At 53.6% G+C, this 25,537-nt stretch overlaps 1 protein-coding gene and 1 long non-coding RNA gene across 4 annotated transcripts in view; one reads left to right on the top strand and one right to left on the bottom strand.

Annotated features, from left to right (window-relative positions):
- GRM7 (glutamate metabotropic receptor 7) overlaps positions 1–25,537 on the bottom strand; it is a 201,844-nt gene that overhangs the window by 20,475 nt on the left and 155,832 nt on the right. For all 3 annotated transcript variants that reach the window (XM_086845233.1, XM_086845232.1, XM_086845231.1), the window contains exons 8-9: positions 24,226–25,161; positions 1,053–1,299 (exon numbers count right to left, since the gene is read on the bottom strand). In XM_086845233.1, coding sequence (XP_086701359.1) covers positions 1,053–1,299; positions 24,226–25,161 — 1,183 coding nt within the window. The remainder of the gene's footprint in view (positions 1–1,052; positions 1,300–24,225; positions 25,162–25,537) is intronic.
- Positions 14,306–21,941, top strand: LOC111934918 (uncharacterized). Its single transcript, XR_002867496.2, has 4 exons — positions 14,306–14,413; positions 14,486–14,602; positions 16,330–16,448; positions 18,450–21,941. It is a non-coding gene; the product is annotated as an uncharacterized LOC111934918 (long non-coding RNA).

The raw sequence follows: 25,537 nt of genomic DNA on the forward strand, positions 1-25,537 counted from the left end.
GTGATTAATTATTAGTGAGGTGCCCCAGCAACACATTCCCCTGCCCTGGCCCAGCTGGATTTCAGATTCTCTTTTCCTTGCTGAAGTTTGCCTCGGCAGAGGACCCAGGGCAGGAATTGGGTTTGTTTCCTCCTGCTCTGTCCAAGGCAGCTGGCCCAATACAGCCAGCCTGGAGAAACATCTCCTCCCCACGCCAGAGCCCAGCCCAGCTCCCCAGCAGCGCTTTAGCGTTTGCAGCTGGAATGTTCTGTACACCTGCACCATCAGGCATCCAGGGCAATCCTGCAGGGGTGAGCAGGGGGAGGAGAGTGCTGTGCCAGGGATCTGTTGGTCCCACCCTGCTGTGACAGCAGAGCTGCTGCTCCGGGCAGGAATTGCAGCGGCACCGAGGGGATGAGACATGGCAGGGATCCAGCAGCAAACGGAGCACGGGCAGGGAGAGGGCTCCACACTCAGATCTGCTTTTGCTCTAAAACTGCAGACGTGCCCAAAGCTTTGCAGCGTGCTGCGGAGTTGTGCAGCTGTCTCCTTCCTCAGCTCCTTCCAGATTCAAATGCAAATCAAATTGGATGGCCTCAGTCTGTAATTTCGTGCTGTGCTATCCTCTGCTATGCACATTAAGGAAACTAGAAGTGTCTTTGCCATCTATTTTCCCTTTAAATCGGTGGCAAGATTTGCATTAAGACCAGATAAAATCCCTAAATGGGAATCTTCAGGGACCGTGAGGTTTTTGCAAAGCAACTTTGCGAGAATGAGGATGGAAGTCGGGTTAGCGGAGTTCTCGCTGGGTTTGGTGCTGGCCCAGGGAGCTGGGCACGGGCTGCAGGGCTCTGTGCCCAGGGTGCACTGATCCCTCACCCACAGAGGGAGAGCAGTGGCAGCACGAGGCACTCCCAGCTCCCAAACACCTCCCGAGGAGCCGCTGCCAGGCGGCACGGCTCAAAAATCAGAGCCAGAAACGGCCAACTCTGAAAAACAGGCCAGAGCCGCAAAGCCCGCGATGGAGCAGCGCAAGCAGGGCAAGGCCGGGGTGCGCAGAGCCCCGTACTCACTGTTGGGATCCACGTTCTCGCACAGCTCCGTCTTGGCCTCGCCGTTGGGCCGGTCGCTGGGCTTGTGGGACAGGCGCGAGGACATGGTGGCCGCCGTCACCACGGCCTTGAAGCTGCGCTTGCGCTTCTGCACGTTGAGCTCGGGGTGGAAGATGATGATGTAAACCTTGGGCATGTAGAGCATCCCCAGCGCCACCGACGCGCTCAGGTTCATGGAGATGGTGAGCGTGGTGGTTTGGATGTAGAGCTGTGGGGGACAGAGAGGGGTTACACTCACTGCACTGCACTGCACACACCAACACCCGCTGGAGGGGTGATATCAACCAGCCTGTGTTACACCAACACCCACTGGAGGGGTGATATCAACAGTCTGTGTGTGTGTAACACACCAACACCCGCTGGAGGGGTGATATCAACAGTCTGTGTGTGTGTAACACACCAACACCCGCTGGAGGGGTGATATCAACACTCTGTGTGTGTGTAACACACCAACACCCGCTGGAGGGGTGATATCAACCAGTCTGTTTTACACACCAACACCCGCTGGAGGGGTGATATCAACCAGTCTGTTTTACACACCAACACCTGCTGGACAGGTGTTCTAAACAGTCTGTGTGTGTAACACACCAACACCCATTTTACACCGATTTTTCACCGGTTTGCAGGTGTTGCACACCAGGCCTGGCCAGGCAGCAGCACTGCACACACTCACAACACACTGACACACACTCACACACACTGACACACACACACACACTCACACACACTGACACACACTCACACACACTCACACTCACACACTCACACTCACACACACACTCACACTCACACACACTGACACACACACACTCACACACACTCATACACACTCATACACACTCACACTCACACACACACACTCACCCCCCATTTTACACCCATTTTTAACCTGTTTGCAATGAAGATGTGGGAGCTGAGACCTTTGCACTGCAGCCACCGTGATGTCCCACACAAATCCCCTGCCTGATCCACAACAGCCTCGGTGCTGGGGACTTTCAGTGGCCTTAACACAGTTCCCACAGCTTTGGCTCATTTATTCACAGTGCACATCAGATCTGGACTGAAATAATTCTGATATAAATCAGGGTTCAGCTGTAAGTTATAGAAGAGATGCTATAATAACACAGGTTAGTAGGAATTTCTGACTTTTAAAAACATTGAGGAAGGTGGGATTTTCTTGCTTTTACTGCACTGTAATTCTCTACAATTCACTGAAATAACTTTGCAGAGGGTACATAAGGATTTCTGTGCTCGTGACGCTCAGCTGCGCTCATTACTGTGAAAAAATATCTTCAAGTCAGAGAACAGGTACTGAGATGAGTATTCAAAGAAACCACAGGGATTAAAAATGTACTCTGCAAATATTCAGGGGTAGAAAAGCCTTTTTTACCTCCTTTTTTTCTAAACTGTCTTTTCAGAGGACGCACGTAGCGGATAAACCAGAACAATTCTCACGACTTGAGAGGATCCAGCACAATTAAAAGGCACAGAGACAGCACAGTCCAGGTGTGAGGCAGCTGAAGAGGCAGCAGCAGCATCTCTGCAGATCCTCTTCAGAAATTGAATATACAGGAAATCCAGAGATGGGAGAAGCGTCACACACTGAGGGTGGCTGTTCAGAACGCTGTTTCCTCTCCTCCTCCCATTCAGTGCTCAGCAGGCTGAACTTCTGGGGGAGGAACACTGAGAGAACAGCAATGGCCCTTGTGGTGTCCCAGAGCCAACTCTGGGCAACCTCACACCCTGAACAGAGCCCTGAGCATCCTCACACCCTGAACAGAGCTCTGGGCATCCTCACACCCTGTACAGAGCCCTGGGGATCCTCACACCCTGTACAGAGCCCTGGGGATCCTCACACCCTGAACAGAGCTCTGGGCATCCTCACACCCTGAACAGAGCCCTGGGCATCCTCACACCCTGTACAGAGCCCTGGGCATCCTCACACCCTGAACAGAGCTCTGGGCATCCTCACACCCTGAACAGAGCTCCAGAGCCAGATCTGGGCATCCTCACACCCTGTACAGAGCTCTGGGCATCCTCACACCCTGTACAGAGCCCTGGGCATCCTCACACCCTGTACAGAGCTCTGGGCATCCTCACACCCTGAACAGAGCTCTGGGCATCCTCACACCCTGTACAGAGCCCTGGGCATCCTCACACCCTGTACAGAGCTCTGGGCATCCTCACACCCTGAACAGAGCTCTGGGCATCCTCACACCCTGTACAGAGCCCTGGGCATCCTCACACCCTGTACAGAGCCCTGGGGATCCTCACACCCTGAACAGAGCCCTGGGCATCCTCACACCCTGAACAGAGCCCTGGGCATCCTCACACCCTGAACAGAGCCCTGGGCATCCTCACACCCTGAACAGAGCCCTGGGGATCCTCACACCCTGAACAGAGCCCTGGGCATCCTCACACCCTGAACAGAGCCCTGGGCATCCTCACACCCTGAACAGAGCCCTGGGGATCCTCACACCCTGTACAGAGCTCCAGAGCCAGATCTGGGCATCCTCACACCCTGAACAGAGCTCTGGGCATCCTCACACCATGTACAGAGCTCCAGAGCCAGATCTGGGCATCCTCACACCCTGAACAGAGCTCTGGGCATCCTCACACCCTGAACAGAGCTCTGGGCATCCTCACACCCTGTACAGAGCTCCAGAGCCAGATCTGGGCATCCTCACACCCTGAACAGAGCTCTGGGCATCCTCACACCCTGAACAGAGCTCTGGGCATCCTCACACCCTGTACAGAGCCCTGGGGATCCTCACACCCTGAACAGAGCTCCAGAGCCAGCCCTGGGCATCCTCACACCCTGAACAGAGCTCTGGGCATCCTCACACCCTGTACAGAGCCCTGGGCATCCTCACACCCTGTACAGAGCCCTGGGGATCCTCACACCCTGTACAGAGCCCTGGGGATCCTCACACCCTGTACAGAGCTCCAGAGCCAGCCCTGGGCATCCTCACACCCTGTACAGAGCTCTGGGCATCCTCACACCCTGTACAGAGCTCCAGAGTCAGATCTGGGCATCCTCACACCCTGTACAGAGCTCCAGAGCCAGATCTGTGCCCAGGGACTGCCCAGAACCGCTCTGGATCCCTGCTTTCCTGTCCCCTCCTGTCCCCTCCTGTCCCCTCCTGTCCCCCTCACCCCGGGCAGCTCCAGATCCATCTCTCCCTTCATCCTGGGCTGCTGTGAAGGCTGTCCCCATCACAGCAGCTCAGGAACCCAGTTTGCTTTTTCCTGCTGGGAAGGGGTTGAAGGTGAAATGATTATTTAATCCAAGGGGTCTTTGGCAGCACCTCAGCAGAGCTCCCACCCTGGAAACGCTGATGGGAGATAAAAGGCGCGGGAGAAAAGAGCGTTTGTAGAACAAGGAGGGATGAGTGACACACAAAGCTTCTCATGACAAATGGGAGCAGGGTAAGATAAGGGAAACTAATAGATATGCTTATTATGCAGAGCCTCAGTTTTATGTGTTTTATCTCTGCTTTGTGGTTTTACCAGTCAGACATAAAAATGCAGTTTACGTGAAACTATTTCATTTCTTATTTCACTCCTTCTGATAAATTCTCGGGAAGCATTTTAGATGAATGCAAATGGGAGACTTAAAGTACAAAGGATCAGATTTAACTGACAATGGGACTCTAATAACTCCTGCGTGCCTTTTACAGCTGGCTGCTGAACCCAGCAGCTCCCAAACCTGAGATTAAATTAAGAAATTAAGATGCAGATTTAGTGAGAGATGCTTGAACTTGCCATGAATGAGAACTGGGAGCGAGCTCATTCAGCCTGGAGGGGAGAAGGCTCTGGGGTGACCCAGCTGTGGCCTTGCAGGGCCTGGAGGAGCTACCAGAAACTGGAGGGAGAGCATTGACAGGAGCCAGGGAATGGCTCCCAGGGCCAGAGGGCAGGGCTGGGTAGGATTTTGGGCAGGAATTGTTCCTGGGAGTGTGGAGAGCCCTGGCACAGGTGCCAAGAGCAGCTGGGGCTGCCCCTGGATCCCTGGCAGTGCCCAAGGCCAGGCTGGACACTGGGGCTGGGACAGTGGGAGGTGTCCCTGCCATGGCTGGGGGGCACTGGGGGGGATTTCAGGTCCCTCCCAGCCCAATTCCATGACTGGAAGTGCTGCCAGAGGAAACCCAGGCTTCCCAAAACCCTTCTGGTGTTGGTGTCCCAGGCCACTCCCCTGGAGGGTTTGAAGCCACTTCTGCTGTGACAGAAGGACAAAGTCCCTCTGAAGGGTCTCCCTCACTCAAATCTCCTCTCCCAAGCAGACTCTGACTTTTGACAAATTTTAACTTCACACACTGCCTTGCAAATGCAGGGACTTTGAAGAAGGCACTGGAGAAAACCCAACCCTGAGGACATCATTCACATGCAAAAGCACCTAGATTTTATCACTTCTTTTACATAAGTGATTTCCATTTGAATTTTAGATTTTTATGTTTTCCAGATTCTTGCTTTATTCATGCAAATCACAAAAATTGCCCTCAAAACCTTGAGAGAAAATTGGACTGGTCTGGAATACACACATCTAATAATGGGCAATTTTTATAGAACAAAATTTATCAGTGGCTGATTTTGCACGAACTGTGATTTCTCTGGGAAGCACTGCAGGACCAGGCCTCTGTCTCTGCCAGCCCAGGAGACATTTCCAGCTGCTGGGCCAGAAGAACTGAACTTACAGTTTATATAACAACTTAAGTCAGAGCTTTGAAAAGTCCCTTTAGGAGTCAGTAATCCTTTTTTGCAGGCTACAGCTTTGCCTTCACTCTAATCAGGAGCAACTGCTCCTCTTTTCTAATTCAGCTTTCTAATTATGCACTGAATTGTGTTATGTTGCAATATGGAAATAAAGTGGTAACTTGAGATATTTTTGGACTCGTGCTATTACAAGCCAATTTATCTCACTTTTATATGGGAATTAAAACAAATGTTCTTACAGATGAAGTAGATGGTTTATAAATCTCCCAGAAGGCTTTTCCAGGTCATCTCAAGATTCTATCTCATTCTCTACATTATGTTGTGCAAATATAAGAAGGAGAAACATTTTTTAATAAAAATTAAAATTAGCTTCCCCTGCTCTGTGCGTTTGCACAACCACGGGAGGGGAAGGACCCGAGTGCCAACGTGGCCTGGGACATTTGGGTGTCCAGGGGGGGCTGAGGGTGCTCCTCCCTCCTTCAGGAGCCCTGCAGCCTCCCTGAGAGCCCCAAACCCCCCCGGCCACGCCAGCACCGCTCCCCCAGAGCAGCTGGGGATGAAGGCTCAGACAGCTCCATCCTCCCCGGGCTGCCCAGGGCAGCAGGAGCAGAGCCAGGGAGGAGCCTGCAGCTCCTGCCTCAGAATGAGGAGCCCTTCAGGCCCTGCCCAGCCCCAGTTCCTGACTGATGGTGATTAAATCACTGCAGGGAATTCCCAGATTCCCCCCTGTGCCCCTTTGCAGGGAACACAGCCACCTTCCTCTGCTGAGGGCCATCCCTCAGAGACCACCCCAGCCAGGGAACAGCAGCCCTGTGGGGATGGAGATGCTCAGATGTACAAGTGCCAAGGTCTACAAATAAACTGGATCTAGGAACAGGTCACAGGAGCTGTGCTGGGGGCAGCTGTGACAGCAGAAACAGCAGGGCAGGCACAGAGAGCCTTTTGGGATGAATGTGGGATGTCAGGGAATCAGCCCCACCACTGAATTATAAATTCTGTGCGTGGCAGTTATAGGAAAGGTGACACTGAGGGGTGGGATGGGATTTTAGTGTCAGAAAATGTCCCTTCAGGGCTTGCTTGTCATGCAGCCTGGCAGTGCCTGTGAGCCCAAAGAGCCCCAGGGACTGGGCTGCAAATCCCAGAACCCCAGACTGGGACCAGACTGGGACAGAACCCCAGGGTTGGGCTGGGAGGGACCTCAGAGCCCCCCCAGTGCCCCCAGCTGGGGCAGGGACACCTCCCACTGTCCCAGGAGCTCCCAATGTCCAGCCGGGCCTTGGGCACTGCCAGGGATCCAGGGGCAGCCCCAGCTGCTCTGGCAATTCCATCCCAGCCCCTGCCCACCCTGCCAGGGAACAATTCTTGCCCAATAACCAATTTATGCCAAGAAAATGAGAATTCCTCAAATAGAAGCATCTAAAAGACAGCCCTGCTGAGGGCAGGATCACGTCACAGCCCCAGGAGTGCTGAGAGGGATCATGGCCCAGCATGTTCCTCGCAGCAGGAGGCTCAGCCATCACAGGGCAAGCTCAGTCACACTCCCAGGGAGTCACGGCTGCAGAGGCCACATGGAACTGCAGCCAGCACCAGGGAACAGGACTGGAAGGACGAATTCCCAATTCCCAGTGCCTGCATGGTAAAACTGCTCCTGCTGATGTCCCCTTGTCAGAGCCACCGCTCATCTTCACGTCCCAAGAGCACCCAGCACATGGAGATTTCCAGCTTGTGGTTCACAGGCAAACATGTGGAGGAGAGCTGAATGTCTGTATTTTAAATATCTCAGTTATTCCAGCTAAATATTTTATACAGCTTGTTCCCTTATATTAGGAACTTCCTTATGCAAGAAATTTGCATGCACCAAAAATAAACGTTTATGGGTTATATCTATAACTGCTGTGATAATTCAAAATAGCGAATGCTGAAGCACTTGCTCTGAGGGTTCTGATGCAGATGCACAAGAGGAGGAATTTTGTCCCTCCAGCCTGCAAGAGAAGCTCTAACAGCTTATGTGGAAGGAAATTAAATTTGCCAGATAATTGGACAGAGCAGCAATGGAAAAGCCAAGTGCTGCTTTCAAACAGCATCTGATGGCTGGGAGAGGAACTGAGGCAGTGCCCTGCGAGGAGAGGGGGGTTTGGAGCCGGGTCAGTGCAGCCCCACCTGAGCAGGAGCAGCTCTGCCTCCCTGGGGGCTCATCCCTGGCACTGAGCTCTGCAGCCTGCCCTCCCTGCAGGGCTGGGATCCTGGGATGGATCACTGTGGATCCCATGTGGATCCTGTGGAGCCCTATGGAGCCCTATGGAACCCTGGACCCAGGAAGGGCTGGGATCCCTGTGGATCCTGGGGATCCCTGTGGATCCCTGTGGATCCCTGTGGATCCCTGTGGATCCCCAGACCCAGGAAGGGCTGTGATCCCTGGGGATCCTGTGGATCCTGTGGATCCCTGTACCCAGGAAGGGCTGTGATCCCTGTGGATCCCCGGACCCAGGGAGGGCTGTGATCCCTGTGGATCCTGTGGATCCTGTGGATCCCTATGGAGCCCTATGGAACCCTGTACCCAGGAAGGGCTGTGATCCCTGTGGATCCCCTGGATCCTGTGGATCCCCGGACCCAGGGAGGGCTGTGATCCCTGGGGATCTCTGTGGATCCCTGTACCCAGGGAGGGCTGTGATCCCTGTGGATCCCTGTGGATCCCCAGACCCAGGAAGGGCTGTGATCCCTGTGGATCCCTGTGGATCCCCAGACCCAGAAAGGGCTGTGATCCCTGTGCTGCCCAGGGAGAGGATGGGCCCTCCCTGCCCTGTCCCTGCCCCCAGATCTGGTGACAGCCCGGGGACAGAGCAGCTTCACGTCCCTCTCCTGGCTCGTTGTCCCTTTCTCCCCGGCGTGTCCCCAGGTGATGGACACAATCTGCAGTGGGTGAAGTTTGGGGGGTCCCAGCCCTGGGTGTTCCCCAGAGTCCTGAGCCCTCCTGGCCCTGCTGCTGGGTCACCCAAGGCTCTGGGGGTGATCAGAGCTTTCAGGCACAGCAGAGGGAAGAGCTCCAGAAACCCCATTATCAATCCCCAGAACTGCCTACCATCTCTTGCTTGGCACTCCTGTTTGTGATCATGGCTCTAAAATAAAGTTACACATCACTAAAAGAGACAAACACAAAGTGCAGCAGGAGTAATGTATATCCTCAACCTCTATTATTAAAATAATGGCTTTTCCCTCTCTCACAGGCTGAGCACTTGGCTTTTTTGAGCTAGGAATAATTCTTCACCTGTCACTTCTTCCAAAAAACAAAAAAAAAAAACCCAAAAAGAAAAGCCAAAAAAAAGGGAAAGGAAAAAAGAGAAAGCCTTCATTTCATAGCTCCCCCTCACCACTGCACTGCTAAATTGACTGACACACAACCCTGGCATTTTCGGGTATTCAGAGCCAGACTCTGGCTGCTGTTGTAAATCATATTTCTCCACACTTACTGCATTTTATTCATTTTATACATGACCAGAGATTAGAGTTCAAATGAAACAGATTTTGCTATCCTTCTTATATTCCAAACGTCACCAGTCTAGAAATCTTTAATTTTACTCACTTCAACTATTGAATAATTCAATGTAAAAGGAGAAAAAACCAACCCTGCAACCCTCAGTTGGAGATTTTGAGGAAAATAAAGTGGGAGCCCAGGGCTGTGTCTCTGCAGGATGGTGGCACTGGGATGTCCCCAGGGACACACGATGTCCCCACCAGACCAGGGTTTTCCAAGCCCTGCCATCACCAACATCTGCAAATGCCAAAATCCCCATCCTCAGTTTTAAGAGCTGTGGAAGCTTCTAAAGAATTCCACCAGCCCAAGGTGGCCACCCAGCACAGCAGAACGTCCTGGCTGGGCCCTGAACTCCCCAGAAATATTCCCAGGATCAGATATTGCTTTATCTGGGAAGATAAATATAAATATAAATAAATATATTTTTTATAAAATAAAATTTATATTTATATTAAATATAAATATAAAGCTCCCCCCTCTCACCCCTTCCCCAGCAAACAGCAGGGAACAGCAGGCAGAGCCCTCTCACAACTTCCCTTCAATTATTAAAGCACCCCAGAACAGAAAATAAGCTCAGCTCAAACCATTCCAAGCCAATTCCATTTACCTGAGATGGAGGAAGGAGCACGAGGAATGTCAGTGGAAGATTACAGAAAGACAGCCAAAGCTCCAGTTAGTGTGTGTAAGTAAACACAGATGGGCACCTGGCAATGCCTTCAGGAATGGTCCTGTGAGAAATCAGTGCTGAAGAACCTGGCACACTGAGAAACCACCCAGAGTTCTGGAATTTCACTCTGCAGCCAGCCAGGACACACGGAGCTGAGAAATTGTCAGAGAATCCCAAAGAAGAGAAAGGTATTAAAAAAACAACTTCAGGTGCTTAACCTCATGCTGATCATGTGTTCAGGTAAACCTCTCTGATCAGGAATTAAACGTTCTTCCAGGAAGTCTCCATCAGAGCAAAGGAGGTGCTGGCATTGAGTTCTCCAGACAGGAGAACCTGGAGCGATGTTTGGGTTTCCTTGGAAAACCCACAGTAACTTTCAGGTTCCTCTGTGCTCCCACACGGGAGGAGCCTTTCCCTGGAGCAAAAAACCCAAAGCTTGGGGAAGAACAGGCAGTGGCAGGACGAGGGAATGGCTTCCCACTGCAGAGGGCAGGGTGGGGGCACTGGGAGGGAGCTGACATTCCAAACCCACTGCAGGGATCCACAGAGAGGAGCCCACACTGCTCTGCCACCCCCTGCACGGAGCCACAGGGCCCTGGGGAAAGGCAAGGCAGGAAGCACCTCAGAGCACCAGGAACAGCCTTGTGTCTCATCCTCCAAGGAACAGCAGGGTGCAGACCCAGCAGCAGCAGCTCCTGGAAGCCCCTGGGGCTCTCAGCTGGGCTCGGAGCCCCCAGCACCCCCAGGGTGGGCAGCTGGGGCTCCTGGCCAGGCTCCAGCTCTCTCCTCGCAGGCACAGCAGCTCCTGGAGCAGCTCTGGATGTGCCCAGGTTGTCATGGCAATGGGAACTGGGGAGCTGCAGCTTTGCCTTGACAGCCCTGGAAATACTGCCAGAATGATTCCTCCTGGAAAGGGGAGGCAGAAATGCCCCCCTGGCTCTCTGTCCTCTCGGGCTCTTTAACAGTCTGGGGGCTGCAGTTCTGTTTTACTGCCCAGTAAATCCCACAGCCACACCTTAGGACAGCGAGCAGCCCCCTCACTGAAGGTATTCAGGTCTTGCAAAATTAAATCCATCATCCAGAATAAATGCAAGCACTGTTGAGAGTTCCCAATCACACACAGCAATCTAACCCTGAGCAAACAAAGCAAAAGGAACAAGCCAAGCCTTAAGCCAGCCTTACAAGGGGGACTGGCCCGGGCCAGCAGCACAAGGCAGCCCCAGGACAGTTTCTCCTGCTCTGACTGGGGTTCAAACCCAGCTGTAATCGAGTGCCCATCCCACTCGGGCTCTCCTGACCTGTCCAGCTGCAGTCCTGCCAGCATGAAAAGCCAGGAATTCCAGCCCAGGCCATGCCCCTGCCGAGAGCACAGATCCCCACAGAAGGTTCAGCTTGCTTACAGAGCAAGCCTCAACACTTTTTCTGTCCTTCCACTCCAACTCTGCCTCCCCTGATCCAGCCACATGAGAGTTTGATTTATATCCAGCCAGTCTGGCCCACTTGGAAGGCTTTCCCTGAGATCAAACTGCTCTTTTTCTGAGACACTACAGTTAATAAATTCTCTTTGCCTCCACTTGCTTCAGCAACTGAACATCCTTGATCTCCCAACACACCAAACTCACCCCCAACCTTCCCCCATCCAAAATGAAACCCTCTGGCCTTCCCAGAAGAACAAAGCTGTGCACAGCTGGGTGCCAGATGTTCAGGGAGCAGCCAGTTCTGACCCTGCAGCTTGTTCCCACTCTGGATCCGTGCAGCTGAGACACTGCAGGGAGAGCAGCCCCACCACACAGCCCCTGGGCAGTCCCTGTGTGCCCAGCACCCCGGGGGTGTTCTCTGCAGAGCCCAGCCAGGTTCCCCCTGCAGAGCCCAGCCAGGTTCCTCTCACTCAGCCCAGCCAGGTTCCTCCTGCAGAGCCCAGCCCAGCCAGGTTCCCCCTGCAGAGCCCAGCCAGGTTCCCCCTGCAGAGCCCAGCCAGGTTCCTCCTGCAGAGCCCAGCCCAGCCAGGTTCCTCTCGCTCAGCCCAGCCAGGTTCCTCTCACTCAGCCCAGCCAGGTTCCTCCTGCAGAGCCCAGCCAGGTTCCTCTCACTCAGCCCAGCCAGGTTCCCCCTGCAGAGCCCAGCCAGGTTCCTCTCGCTCAGCCCAGCCAGGTTCCTCCTGCAGAGCCCAGCCAGGTTCCTCCTGCAGAGCCCAGCCCAGCCAGGTTCCTCCTGCAGAGCCCAGCCAGGTTCCTCCTGCAGAGCCCAGCCAGGTTCCTCTCGCTCAGCCCAGCCAGGTTCCTCTCACTCAGCCCAGCCAGGTTCCTCTCACTCAGCCCAGCCAGGTTCCTCTCACTCAGCCCAGCCAGGTTCCTCCTGCAGAGCCCAGCCAGGTTCCTCTCACTCAGCCCAGCCAGGTTCCTCCTGCAGAGCCCAGCCAGGTTCCCCCTGCAGAGCCCAGCCCAGCCAGGTTCCTCCTGCAGAGCCCAGCCAGGTTCCTCCTGCAGAGCCCAGCCAGGTTCCTCTCACTCAGCCCAGCCAGGTTCCTCTCGCTCTGGCCACTGCAGGTGTTTATTTCTTGTGCAGCCTGTCCCCTCCTGTCCTGCCTGCCTGAGGGGACACAGCCTCACCCAGCCCTTCCCTGGGGCTGCTGAACCACAGAACCACGGAGGCTGGAGATCACCTCCAACATCAGCCTCTGGCTCAGCCCAGCCTCGGCACCCAGAGCAGAGCCAGGGATGGCAGCCCCATCACTGCACTGAGGTGACCCAGTATTCCCAGTATTCCCTCCCAGTACGTTCAACCAGTGTGCAGGGCCTCAAACCAACCCCACAAAACATTCCCTGCCCACCTAATGGCCAGGAAGTGACCGATGGCCCCAGCCCTGCCCGTGGTCACTTCACTTCCCCCAGAGCTACAAATCCCAAAAAGTCAGCTGCAGTCCTTCAATGTCAGTGAAGTTTGACACAGCCCATATTGAGAATCTATTCCATATATTTGCATACAAAGTAAGATCTAATTCTGCTTGGAGACCTTCAGGGGAATTTGAAGTGCAAGCCAGTGTGAGTGCAGGGAGAGGGAAGGGATAACCCTACACTTATTACTTCTCTTTAAACTCCTTTGGAGTACAGTGCTGGCAATAAAAAGCACTGACAAACATACATCTATATGCAGCAAGCCATTTTTTAAGTGACTTTTGAAATGATAATGTAATTATTACTTAAAGCAGGTCATTTACATATTGCTTTGGCTACTTAGAATAAACCTTGTTATGGCTGGACATGTCCTGTGCCACCACAGTGCTGAGAACGGGCTGTGGAACATGCTGGGGGACTAAAGGCTGCAGTCAAGTACCCAGAGCAGTCAGCAATTCATTTATTCTTAAACCTGGGTAATTTATTCATTTATTTATTTAGGATGTCCCTGGATCCCTGGCAGTGCCCAAGGCCAGGCTGGACATTGGGACAGTGGGAGGTGTCCCTGCCATGGCTGGGGACACTGGGGGGGCTCTGAGGTCCCTCTCAACTGAGAAACCGTTCTATGAAAACCTTTTCATTTTCTGAAGGATGATGTTCCTGACCAGCCATCATCAGGAGCTTAAACCCTGGCACAAGGAAAATAATTCCTTGTATGAAAGAAAACCAATTTAAACAACAAAACAACAAAAATAAATGGTCAGACGTGGGGTGTGGGCAGCAGCTCCAGCCCCACACAGCTGCTCGGATGTCCCTGCAAGAACGATGAGCCCCAGAGCTCACCCTTAGCTCTGCCAGCAGCCAGCAGCATCCCCTGGGGGAAAATGCCCTTTGTGGCACAGCCAGGGCTGCGGCAGCCCCTCTCCCTGTCCAGCCGGGGGATCCTGAGCCCTTCCAGCACTGCCCGGCTCCAAAGGGGCTGCCCTGACCCCTCCTCAGCGCCCATCCCACGGGCAGGCTCCGGGACCGGCTCCGGGAGCGGCACCGGGAGCGGCACCGGGAGCACGGGCAGGCACCGGGAGCACGGGCAGGCACCGGGACCGGCACCGGGAGCGGCACCGGGAGCACGGGCAGGCACCGGGAGCACGGGCAGGCACCGGGACCGGCACCGGGACCGGCACCGGGACCGGCACCGGGACCGGCACCGGCACCGGGACCGGCACCGGGAGCACGGGCAGGCTCCGGGACCGGCACCGGGAGCTGCTCGTTCCCTCCCTTACTCCTCTCAGAGCCGGGCGAGCGAGCATTTAATTAACTCCCTGATTGGAGCCAGCCAATTCTTGTTGCTACTAATGGCTCACAATTAGAACACACCGTTGCCATGGCAACTGCCCGGAGCATCATCATCATCATCATCATCATCATCATCATCATCATCATCCGCGCCCGCTCTGCGCAATCCCCGGGCTCTGTGACACGCTCATGGGCGGTCATTGTTATGCTAAACTGGGAATGGGTAATCCCACAATACAAGATCATTTAGGTGCTCATTTAAATGAGATTTAATTACAAAAGTCTATCGTTTCAGGACCTGCCCAATTCCAGTCGTTCCCCGAATCTCTGGGAGGGAGCCGTGAGCACCAACGCTAATCCAGAGCAGCAGGGAAGAGCTCCTCTCTTAATTAACTAACGCTGCCTTTTCACGGTAAGAACAAACCAATCTGCATCTCAGACCAGCCGCTGCGGTGACATTTCCAGCGGTGGAGCGGGTGTGAGAAGCGATGCCCTGTCCTGCAGGATCCCAGCACAGCTCCCGTTCCTCATCATCCTCCCTCAGCTCCGGGGAACGCTCAGATTTCCTCCCACCCGCCAGTCAGACCTCAGAGATAACACGGAATTATTCACAGCTCCCTATCCTCCCTTCGTTTGGGCTGCTCACACTGACAGCAGGCTGGGGAGAAAAAGCCCAGTTTTAATCCCAAAGCAGCTCACGTGTTTAACCCATCCGTGGCCTGACAGCAGTTAACGAGACACTAATGTGAATCTGAAAGTCCAAAACATTATATAAAATCAATATACAAACACTAAATATGTGTTAACAGGATAAAGCAGAGCCTGGTTAGTGCTGCCTTCAGCGCTGTGGAACCTGCCCAGAGCGATTTGCTGCCCCTGTTAGAGCACAGAGCAGCTCCCTCACCTCCTGTGCAGCCACCAGGAAATACAACCTGAATCTGGGCCAAAATCCACCTGCTGTCAGTGCCGGGACAGACAACACCCAGACAGCAGCTGGGACTGGGCTCTGAACTGGGACAGGCTGGGCTCTGAACTGGGACAGACTGGGCTCTGAACTGGGACATGGTGGGGTCTGAACTGGGACAGACTGGGCTCTGAACTGGGACAGACTGGGCTCTGAACTGGGACAGACTGGGCTCTGAACTGGGACAGGCTGGGCTCTGAACTGGGACAGACTGGGCTCTGAGCTGGGACATGGTGGGGTCTGAACTGGGACAGGCTGGGCTCTGAACTGGGACAGACTGGGCTCTGAGCTGGGACAGACTGGGCTCTGAACTGGGACAGACTGGGCTCTGAACTGGGACATGGGGGGCTCTGAACTGGGACAGACTGGGATCTGAACTGGGACAGACTGGGCTCTGAACTGGGACAGACTGGGATCTGAACTGGGACAGACTGGGCTCTGAACTGGGACTGGCTGGGGTCTGAACTGGGACAGGCTGGGCTCTGAACTGGGACAGACTGGGCTCTGAGCTGGGACATGGTGGGGTCTGAACTGGGACATGGTGGGCTCTGAACTGGGACAGGCTGGGCTCTGAACTGGGACAGACTGGGCTCTGAGCTGGGACAGACTGGGCTCTGAACTGGGACAGGCTGGGCTCTGAACTGGGACAGGCTGGGCTCTGAACTGGGACATGGTGGGGTCTGAACTGGGACAGACTGGGCTCTGCCCAAGGAAATCCTCCCAGACCCAAACACAGCCAGGGCTCTGCTCTGCACCAATGGGGACAGCTGAGCTCCCTTCCTTATCTTCAGTCCTTATCAGATTTCATCTCCAAGTCAATAAAACCTGCTGGAACAACATTGATCCTCAACTTCTGGAGAATCAAATCACTTGACTTCCTTGGTCCTCCAATTAAGGCACCAGAATGAATCTTAACTGCTCCCTAATACCAGTTTTCACAAGACTTTCTTCACCTCTAATCACATTTAAGCACCTTGGCCAAACCAATTGATTTCCACTGCTTTTCCTTCCCACCACGGAAGAGAGTCTGAGCTTTCCTTGCACCCCTGGAAGAGAATTCAGCTCACTGCTGAATTACTGTTGCTAGCTCAGCTGTTAAGCAGGATCTGTTCCACTGCTAAAAAGAGCTATCTTGTCTCCAAATGATATTCAATTATCTCCATTAAACATTACAGGCTGCTCTGATGCTGGAGATGTAAATCAGAGGGAACAAGAGGAAGATGAGAGCATATTGTTCATCACATGTTTTGTCCTCCTACTCCCTCTGCGCTCTCTTTAATAATCATCTCCAGAGGTAAGGCCAGCGTGGATCTTGTGAACACTCCAGTTATTCCATTTACAGTACACACACAATTTCTCACTGCTGAAACCATGAGACTCCTGGGCAGGGCTGAACCTCAGCTTTCCCTGCTGTGGCAGAGGCAGTGAAGGGCTGAATGGATGGTGTTTAATGAGCAATTAACAGTGCAGGAAATACAAACACGCCCCAAAATCACTTTTGACTTGCTAGGGTTGGGACACAAAGTTTTTGCTTTGGTCTACAAGAATTCATTGTTGTTTCTCTTTAAGCTTATGCCTCCAAGACAAAACATGAGGCAATTTCTGTGATGAGCATGATGGTTTCTACTTTCATTATTGTTACATGCCTGCTTAAAACAACAAACAAATCCTTCAAGTCAATATTTTTGCGTCCATCTCTTACGTAGAGATGCACTGGGTGAAACTCCTTTTGCTTTGCATTGGATGGGCCTTGCTAGACTGGAAATGGTCTTTGCAGAGCAGCTGATGTTTTTCTTTCCAGGACCCACAGAGCCCTCGCTCTGCTCTGTGGAGAGGAGATTACCAGTGCCAGCAGCTTGGGAATTTTTTACTGATTTTGGAGGGAAATTCTGGCTGAAGGAGGGTGGGTTTAGGTTGGATATTAGGAAGAATCACCAAATCCCATCATCAACCCGGCACCCCCAGCACATTCACCACATCACCCCCTGGAATGCCACATTCACACTTGTTCTGAGCACTGCCAAGGATGGCTTCCCCATGCCGGCAGAAATTCATCATCCCAAACTGAAACTGCACGGAAATGCAAACAAACCGAGCCTCCCCTGTCTGGAGGGGGTTATTTTGTGGTTGATTCCTTTTTGACTCGCTCTGAAGAGCTGTTCCATAGCTCTACAGCCACCCCTCGTTCCTGTGCCTGGCTGGCCGAGCCCAGCAGGACTCGGGGTTAATCCCAAGACAGGGTTTTGCAAGGCTGAGATTCCCCTGGGAATCAGGAATTCAGCACACTGGAAAAGCCCCCCAGCCAGACCCAGCAGCGTGGCATGCTCGATGCAAGAGCTCTGCTGGGGAAATTATGTTGTCAGCCCAAGTGAATTTGACATTCAGAGATATCACAACGCAAGCAAAGAGAAAAAGTTTCATCAACACACGGTAATTACTGCCCTGGACTCCACGGAGCCGCAATTATTTCCCAGTGAGGGGCTGTCAGTTCGTGCTGCAGATAAAAACTGTTGATAGGGCTGCCAGAGGCCCGTGCAGAGATGGCTTTTCAGATGTAAAACCCTCCTGGCAATTCTACATTTTCCAAAAAAAAATATGAGGAACAAAAAAAGTACGTGTCAACACTATGCATTAAACACCTACACGTTTTTTCCTTTAAAAATTGTGTTGCTTTTTAGCCAGAGGCAGTTAAGCATGCACCAGAAATTCCAGGGAGAAAGAGACCTTCCTTGCCCACTTTTCCTTTTTGGAGCTCCTGTGTGTGCACAGGACAGGGGCAGCCGTGGCCTGCCCAGGGCTGGGGATGCTGAGAGCCCCAGGGCTCCCAGGTGGAAAAGCACCACAGATATTCCGAATCTGCTCTTCCAGTCAAACAGACCTGTTTGACTTCCCCCCAGACCTGGGGCCCTTGGTGAACTCTCCAAATGGAGACAGAGCAGCCTGGGGAGGAGCTGGATGCAGCTGCAGCGCTGCAGCAGTGCCACGGAGCCAGGCTCAGGCTGGATTTTGGGCAAGGTTCTTCCCCCAGAGGTGCTGGCACTGCCCAGGCTCCGCAGGGAATGGGCACAGCCTGAGGCTGCCAGAGCTCCAGGAGCCTTTGGAAAACCCTCCAGGGATGCCCAGGGTGGGATTTGGGTTCTCTGGGCAGGGTCAGGAGCTGGGCTGGGTGATCCTGCTGGGTCCTTTCCCACTCAGGATATTCTGTGATTTCACCTCTGTAATGCCCTCTCTCCTTTCTGGGGTCCAGTTATTTTCCCATGTTCCCAATAGTTATTTTTTTCTGTCTCCTCAGCAGAGCTGGGAATGGAGAAGGCTGGAATCATCACAGCAAAGAGACCCTCAGTGCCAGCCATTAGAGGCTTCTGAGGGTCCCTGGGGCACACAGCAGCAGGGTGGGGACAGGGATGGGGTCAGTGGTGCCGAGCTGAGCCAGTGTTCACAGCACACAGGGGTGCTCCCACAGCAAGGAGAGCTGCTCCAGTCGGTGAGAGCTGCAGCCAGGGCATTAATTGATGGTTAATTACCTGCAGCCCTGGCCTGTCCCTGTGCTGTGCCTGCTCTGCTGGAGGCACTGCTGGCTGGGGGAGCCCCCCCTCCCCAGGGAATCGTCTGGAACACGATTGTGGCCTTGGGCTCTGCCTGCTCAGTGCTTGCAATTAGATTTTACTACAAAAGTACATATTAACATTAAAGGAGCATTACAATGCAGCAAATGTGATAAACCAGAGCAACGCTACCTGTACCTTCTGCTTCTGTTCTTTCAGGAATCATAATCACCGTTAATTTATGGTTTTCTGAGGAGGATCTAATTACTCCAATCAGCCCTTCTTTCACTCAGAGAGTGCACGTGTGCTGTTCCCTGCCTTTACATTGCTGTTCCCTGCCTTTACATACCTGCCTGGCAGAGACACCACACAGAGCTGCGTTTTCAGCCTGAACTCGGGCAGGAGGGAAATCCTCCAGGCAGGACCAAGCAGAGGGAGGAATCCCTTTCCCAGGAAAGCCCTGCCTTGGGAATACAGCACTCTGGCTAATCTGTTCATCACCAAAATGTCTTTGTGTTTTCCATCACCACCTTGAGGAGCAGAGGCTCCTTCCCAGGCTGTCCCTGTCCTGCCAAACCCCCCAGTTCCCTGTGCTGCACCTGAGTGTGGCACACACACAAATGTGCCACCATTTCCTTGCTGGTTTCCTTTTTGTTTCCCAGCCGTGGTGGCAGAGCTGGTGGTGAGCCCCTGAGGGATGCAGAGAGCACCAGGCCCCAGCCCAGCCAGGAATATCCCACATTTCCAGGATCTCCTCTCCCCCAGGGGCTCCGAGCCATCACCCAGCTCTAGCCAGGGCTGCTGGGTCTGTGGGGTCTGCTCAGGGAACAAAGCCCCCCCGAGCACCAGGGGCAGGAAAACAGCTCCAGAACCTGGGATTCCTGCAGCACTTCAACCACACAGCTGGAAATCCTGAGCTCCTGCTTTGGGTTAAAGCAGGGCAGCACTGAGACCTGGAAAACCTTTAAATCTGGCTGGGTTTCACTGGTCACTGCCCCCTTCCCACTGGGGAGGCCAAATGAATGCAGGAGGAAATAAAGGAAATCTTGCTGAGAACTTTACCCAGAAGTTGTGCTCAAAAATTTTGTTTAGTTCTACAGAAATTAGAATTGAAGCTCTATAGACACTCAAAGGTTCTCCCGAGGGTTTTTATACACTTTTCAGCAGTGGTGTCATGTAACTTGATAAGAACCTAGGCCAGGATCAAAATTCCACTGCTTATGTCACTTCTAGATTTCAAAGAACACCGAATTTCTCCTCAGTTAAAATGCAGAACTCCAGTGCTCCACAAATGTGGATTTTCTTGGATTCCCTTTGAGGGTGCTTTGAGGATCTCCAGACCTCGTGGCTCCAGGATCTGAACTATGGTGAGGTGAAGCTGCTCCTCAGTTCAGGCTTGACTCAGGACAATCTAATGCCAGATCATTCAATTCCAGGCTGTTCTCAGATTTAAATTTAAGAACTTCAGCACCTGAACATGCAGATAATGAAGTGATGGGTGAAGTGAAAGCGCATCAATGAGAAATTCCTGTTATAGAATGCTCCTTTAAACAAAAGCTGCAGTCCACACTGTCCCTGTGTGAGCCCCAATCCATGGCAGACTCAGTCACATTCCCTGGGAGCCTCAAAGCCTGGTTTTCTCCACAATCCAACAGTGTAAAACTCCAACAAATGTTGCATTAAATTCTTCATAACTCCCAAATTCACATATTTAGAGTTGCTATAGCAACTGTCAGCCCAAGCCTTCCCAAGGGAGAAAATAAAAGTGTGTCCTACCTGGCTAATTGGTATTTGTGTTACAGAGAATTGAAGGGTAACTTAGTTCCACCAAAAAATAGAACAGAGACTGAAGTGCTCCTATGCTAATGTGACATTATTTAATCTGAACAAGGACCCATTTTGCATGTGCCTTCAAATTATAGTATTTATGGAACACTCAACACAATAAGTAAAAGTGTTGCTGCCAAATATGCCTGACTTGCCCTGCTTATTGATTTGAATAAAAGGGGCATTGAAAAAAAAATAGAGAAATGAGAAGGAAGGTGGATGAGCTGATGGGATCAGGGACTTCAAATGTCATTACAAAACCTACAAAATCCCCCCAGAACCCCAACAGTTTACTACTGAAAGCTCATGCAGAAATAAGTTGATGGAAGGTGACAGCTCTTTTCCCTATTTCAACTTTTCCCTATTTCTCATCATTGAGGGAAGAAGAAAGCTCCCAAACAGGAGAAGCAGACTGACTGAACAACAGTCACCCCTCACTCAGAGGCACAGCTGGAACTTTTTAACTTGAAGAAAGCCCTGAAGATCATTCAAGAGAAGAATGCCACTGGCAGGATATATTCAGGAGCACATGACAGCTCTCACTGGCTTGTAAACACATCCAGCAATTAATCTTAGCACTATTACTAAATAAAAGCAATCCGAGCTCTGAGGCAGCAGAACCTCCATGAGAAGATAACAATGATGGGTCTCTCTCTATCAGCCCAATGGCATCGCTGAGAAAATGAGATTTAGGGGAATATTCAGCTGCTCTGGGCACCCTGTGCCAGGGCCTCCCCACCCTCACTGGCTGGAATTCCTTCCACAGACCCAGTCTAAATCTCCCCTCCTCAGCCAAAAGCCATTTCCTCTGAAATGCACGCTAAAGGAAGGATTTTTCTGAGCAGAGACAGCACAGTTCCTGTCCCCAGAGCTGTCCTGCTCCTCCAGGCTTGCCCTCACCTGCAGGATTCATGCTGGATCTGGGAACTCGAGCTGCAGTGTGTGGAGCAGAGGTCTGTGTCCCAGCCATGGGAACACACCCAGCACATCCCACATCCTTGGGATCCCCGTCCTGCATCCCCAAAGCAAGCCCAGGAACCACAACTGACCCATAAATCACAGCCAAACACGGGGTCTCTCCGTTCTTCGTGGTGGACAGAGAGACAGGTCAAGCTGTAAAAAGGTCTGGAATCTTCTTTTACCTCAGCCACACGCCTCATGGTTCACCTCCATCCTGGAGAAATTCGCATTTCTGGCCTCCCTCCCACCACCCCGCCTCCCTCCACCTGCTGCAGCAGCTCCTGCTTTAATTATTCACCTTTTATGAATTACCTGCAGCACATTGCTCGGGTTTCTGTTGTTGGTGGTGGTGTTATTCTCTACCCTGAACAAGGCAGGTGTTTTCAATATGCCTTCTACTGAACAACATTATGCTTGTATTTATCGATAAAATAAAATAAATCCATACAGCGAAACCCAGAGTGTTATATATAACCCCATTCCTCAGTTTAAAAGATCGTGCTGCATGAGATTTTTCAGCAGGTGCAATTTCCATTTCAGCACAGACGTGCGTGGCTAAGCTAAGGCACAATATTTTCCAGAGGAAATATCTGACAGGAAATCAGTAGCGAGCACCAAAAAGCACAATCCCTGCACCCCCACCCAAAAGGAGTGCCAGAAAAGGAGGAAAAAGCAGCAAAGCTGCTGCAGTGCAGCTCCTGTGCAGGGCAGGAGGGGAAAAGCCCAGGAGCAGGGCAGCAATGGGGCTTGGCACCGAGCACTGCTCCCACAGCCCAGGAGCTGCACAGCCCTGCAGGGACACGGGCATGGGACAGGGACACGGGGACAGGGACACGGGGACAGGGACACGGGGACAGGGACATGGGGACAGGGACACGGGGACAGGGACACGGGGACAGGGACACGGGGACAGGGACACGGGGATGGGGACAGGGACACGGGGACAGGGACACGGGGACAGGGACACGGGGACAGGGACACGGGGACAGGGACACGGGCATGGGATAGGGACACGGGGACAGGAACATGGGGACAGGGACACGGGGATGGGGATGGGGACAGGGACATGGGGACATGGGGACAGGGACATGGGGATGGGACAGGGACATGGGGATGGGACAGGGACACGGGGACAGGGACATGGGGATGGGACAGGGATGTGGGGATGGGGACAGGGACATGGGGATGGGACAGGGACACGGGGACAGGGACATGGGGATGGGACAGGGACGTGGGGATGGGGACAGGGACATGGGGACAGGGACAGGGACATGGGGACAGGGACATGGGGATGGGACAGGGACATGGGGATGGGACAGGGACACGGGGACAGGGACATGGGGATGGGACAGGGACGTGGGGATGGGGACAGGGACATGGAAACAGGTGGAAAAAGGCCCGAGAAGCCAAAGCTGTTCCCTGCAGGAGGAGGCACGGGGTCAGGATCTGGAGCTGCCACATCCCTGCAAGGCTGGGGGAGCGTTTGAGGCAGGTGAGTGGAGGGGTAAAAGTGACAGCAGCTCAGGACAGCCCAGAGTCACCACTGCTCTCTAAATACTGGGCTTGGAGGTCATTGCCAAACGCCTCTGAAATGACAGCTTTTCTCCAGAGAGAAGCAAAAGTGAATCTTCATCTTGGAACATCAGCCATGGCTCATCATCACTGGGCTCAGCCAGGGGAGCTCAGGGCAGGCCCTTCACCCCGCAGGGTAAACGTGTCCTGGGGCTGCAGAGCGCTCAGCACACCCCACAGTGCCCACAGCACACCCCACACTGCCCACAGCACACCCCACAGTGCCCACAGTGTCCACAGCACACCCCACAGTGCCCACACTGCCCTCAGCACACCCCACACTGCCCACAGCACACCCCACACTGCCCACAGTGCGCACAGCACACCCCACACTGCCCACAGCACACCCCACAGTGCCCACAGTGTCCACAGCACACCCCACAGTGCCCACACTGCCCTCAGCACACCCCACACTGCCCACAGCACACCCCACACTGCCCACACTGCCCACAGCACACCCCACACTGCCCACAGTGCGCACAGCACACCCCACACTGCCCACAGCACACCCCACAGTGCCCACACTGCCCTCAGCACACCCCACACTGCCCACAGCACACCCCACACTGCCCACAGCACACCCCACACTGCCCACAGCGCACCCCACACTGCCCACACTGCCCACAGCACACCCCACACTGCCCACAGTGCCCACAGCACACCCCACACTGCCCACAGCACACCCCACAGTGCCCACAGTGCACCCCACAGTGCCCACAGTACACCCCACACTGCCCACAGGGCTCAGCACACCCCACACTGCCCACAGCACACCCCACACTGCCCGCAGGGCTCAGCTCCAGGGGCACAGGAGGCCACCTGAGCAGTATTGGACAGTTTTCTTGCTTACATCTTGTATTCAAAACGATTTAGCTGTGAGATGCCTCTCTGTGGGTAATATGACAGCTAATTCCCGCTTACGCCACTGTAAAGAAACAATGGAAATAAATGCAACAATAAAACTAATGGCTAATGTGATTGCTATTGATCATTTGCCAGTTTATCAAACGAATGGCCCAGGAGCTGAAGAGGGAAGGAGAACAGCACCACAGACTGAGTCAGGAACGAGCTGAGTGGAGAGCTCAGCTGGAGATCCACGGAAAGCCGACCACCAGCACGTCCTCACAAGCACAGTGAGTCCTCAGGTACCTGAGCACTCGCACCTACCTTTTCGGCTGACTGGGCAGTGCCAAAAAATATTGGAATGAAGGCAAGCCATACTATACAGGTAGTGTACATAGTGAATCCAATGGGTTTGGCTTCATTAAAATTCTCTGGGACCCCCCGAGTCTTGATGGCATACACAGTGCACGTCACCATGAGCAGAATGCTATAACCCAAGGAACAAATGATTTGTAGATCCGTAATGTCACATTTGAGAACTCCTCTGGCCTGATCGGGGTTCATAGTTTTCTGCTCATCATAATCTATGATGATGTTGGGCGGGTCGACTGCAAACCAAATAAAGACCCCGAGCAGCTGGACGGAGATGAGGCTGGAGGTGATGGCCAGCTGCGAGGTGGGGCTGATCAGCCTGGGCGCAGTCACCGACTTCTTGCCCTGCTCGAAGATGCGGTAGATGCGGTTGGTCTTGGTCAGCAGGGCGGCGTAGCTGATGCACATGCCCAGCCCCAGGAAGATCCTGCGGAAGGAGCAGACGGCCACGTCGGGCTTGGCGATCATCAGGAAGGTGATGATGTAGCACAGGAAGATGCCGGTCAGCAGCACGTAGCTGAGCTCGCGGCCCGAGGCCCGCACGATGGGCGTGTCGTTGTAGCGGATGAAGGTGGCCATGACGAAGATGGTGGCGATGATGCCCAACATGGCCAGGAAGACGGGGATGACGGCCCAGGGCGAGTGCCACTCCAGCTTGATGATGGGGATGGAGCGGCAGCCGGTGCGGTTCTCGTTGGGCCGCTCGTTGTAGGAGCAGAGCAGGCAGGTGACCTCGTCGGCCTGGTACTGGTACCCGTCACACAGCTCGCAGTGCCAGCAGCACGGCATCCCCTTCACCATCTTCTTCCTCTCGCCCGGCCGGCACGGCTGGCTGCACACCGAGGGGGGCACGGAACGCACCCCGCCGCCCCACTGCATCTCCTCGATCTGGGGGACACAGACACGCTCGGGGTTAGGCCTGGCTTAGGGCTGGCTTAGGGCTGGTTTAGGGCTGGCTTAGGGCTGGTTTAGGGCTGGCTTAGGGCTGGTTTAGGGCTGGCTGCACACCAAGGGGGGCACGGAACCCCTCCGCCCCACTGCATCTCCTGGATCTGGGGGACAGGGACACAGGCTCGGGGTTGGGCTGGCAGCCACAGCCATGAGCTGGGAGCGAAGGGAGGGGACTCAGGGGAGCCCCAGCACACAAAGCCCAGCTGGATAAAGCTCCCACATGACAAACTCCTGGACCCACACCCCGGGATCTCTGGGTGGGGCTCCGCTCCCTGACTGTTCACCGCCTCCATTTCTCATTTCTATTTGTTGT

The sequence above is a fragment of the Cyanistes caeruleus genome, chromosome 11 (assembly GCF_971803275.1).
Source record: "Cyanistes caeruleus chromosome 11, bCyaCae1.hap1.1, whole genome shotgun sequence".
Taxonomy (NCBI): domain Eukaryota; kingdom Metazoa; phylum Chordata; class Aves; order Passeriformes; family Paridae; genus Cyanistes; species Cyanistes caeruleus.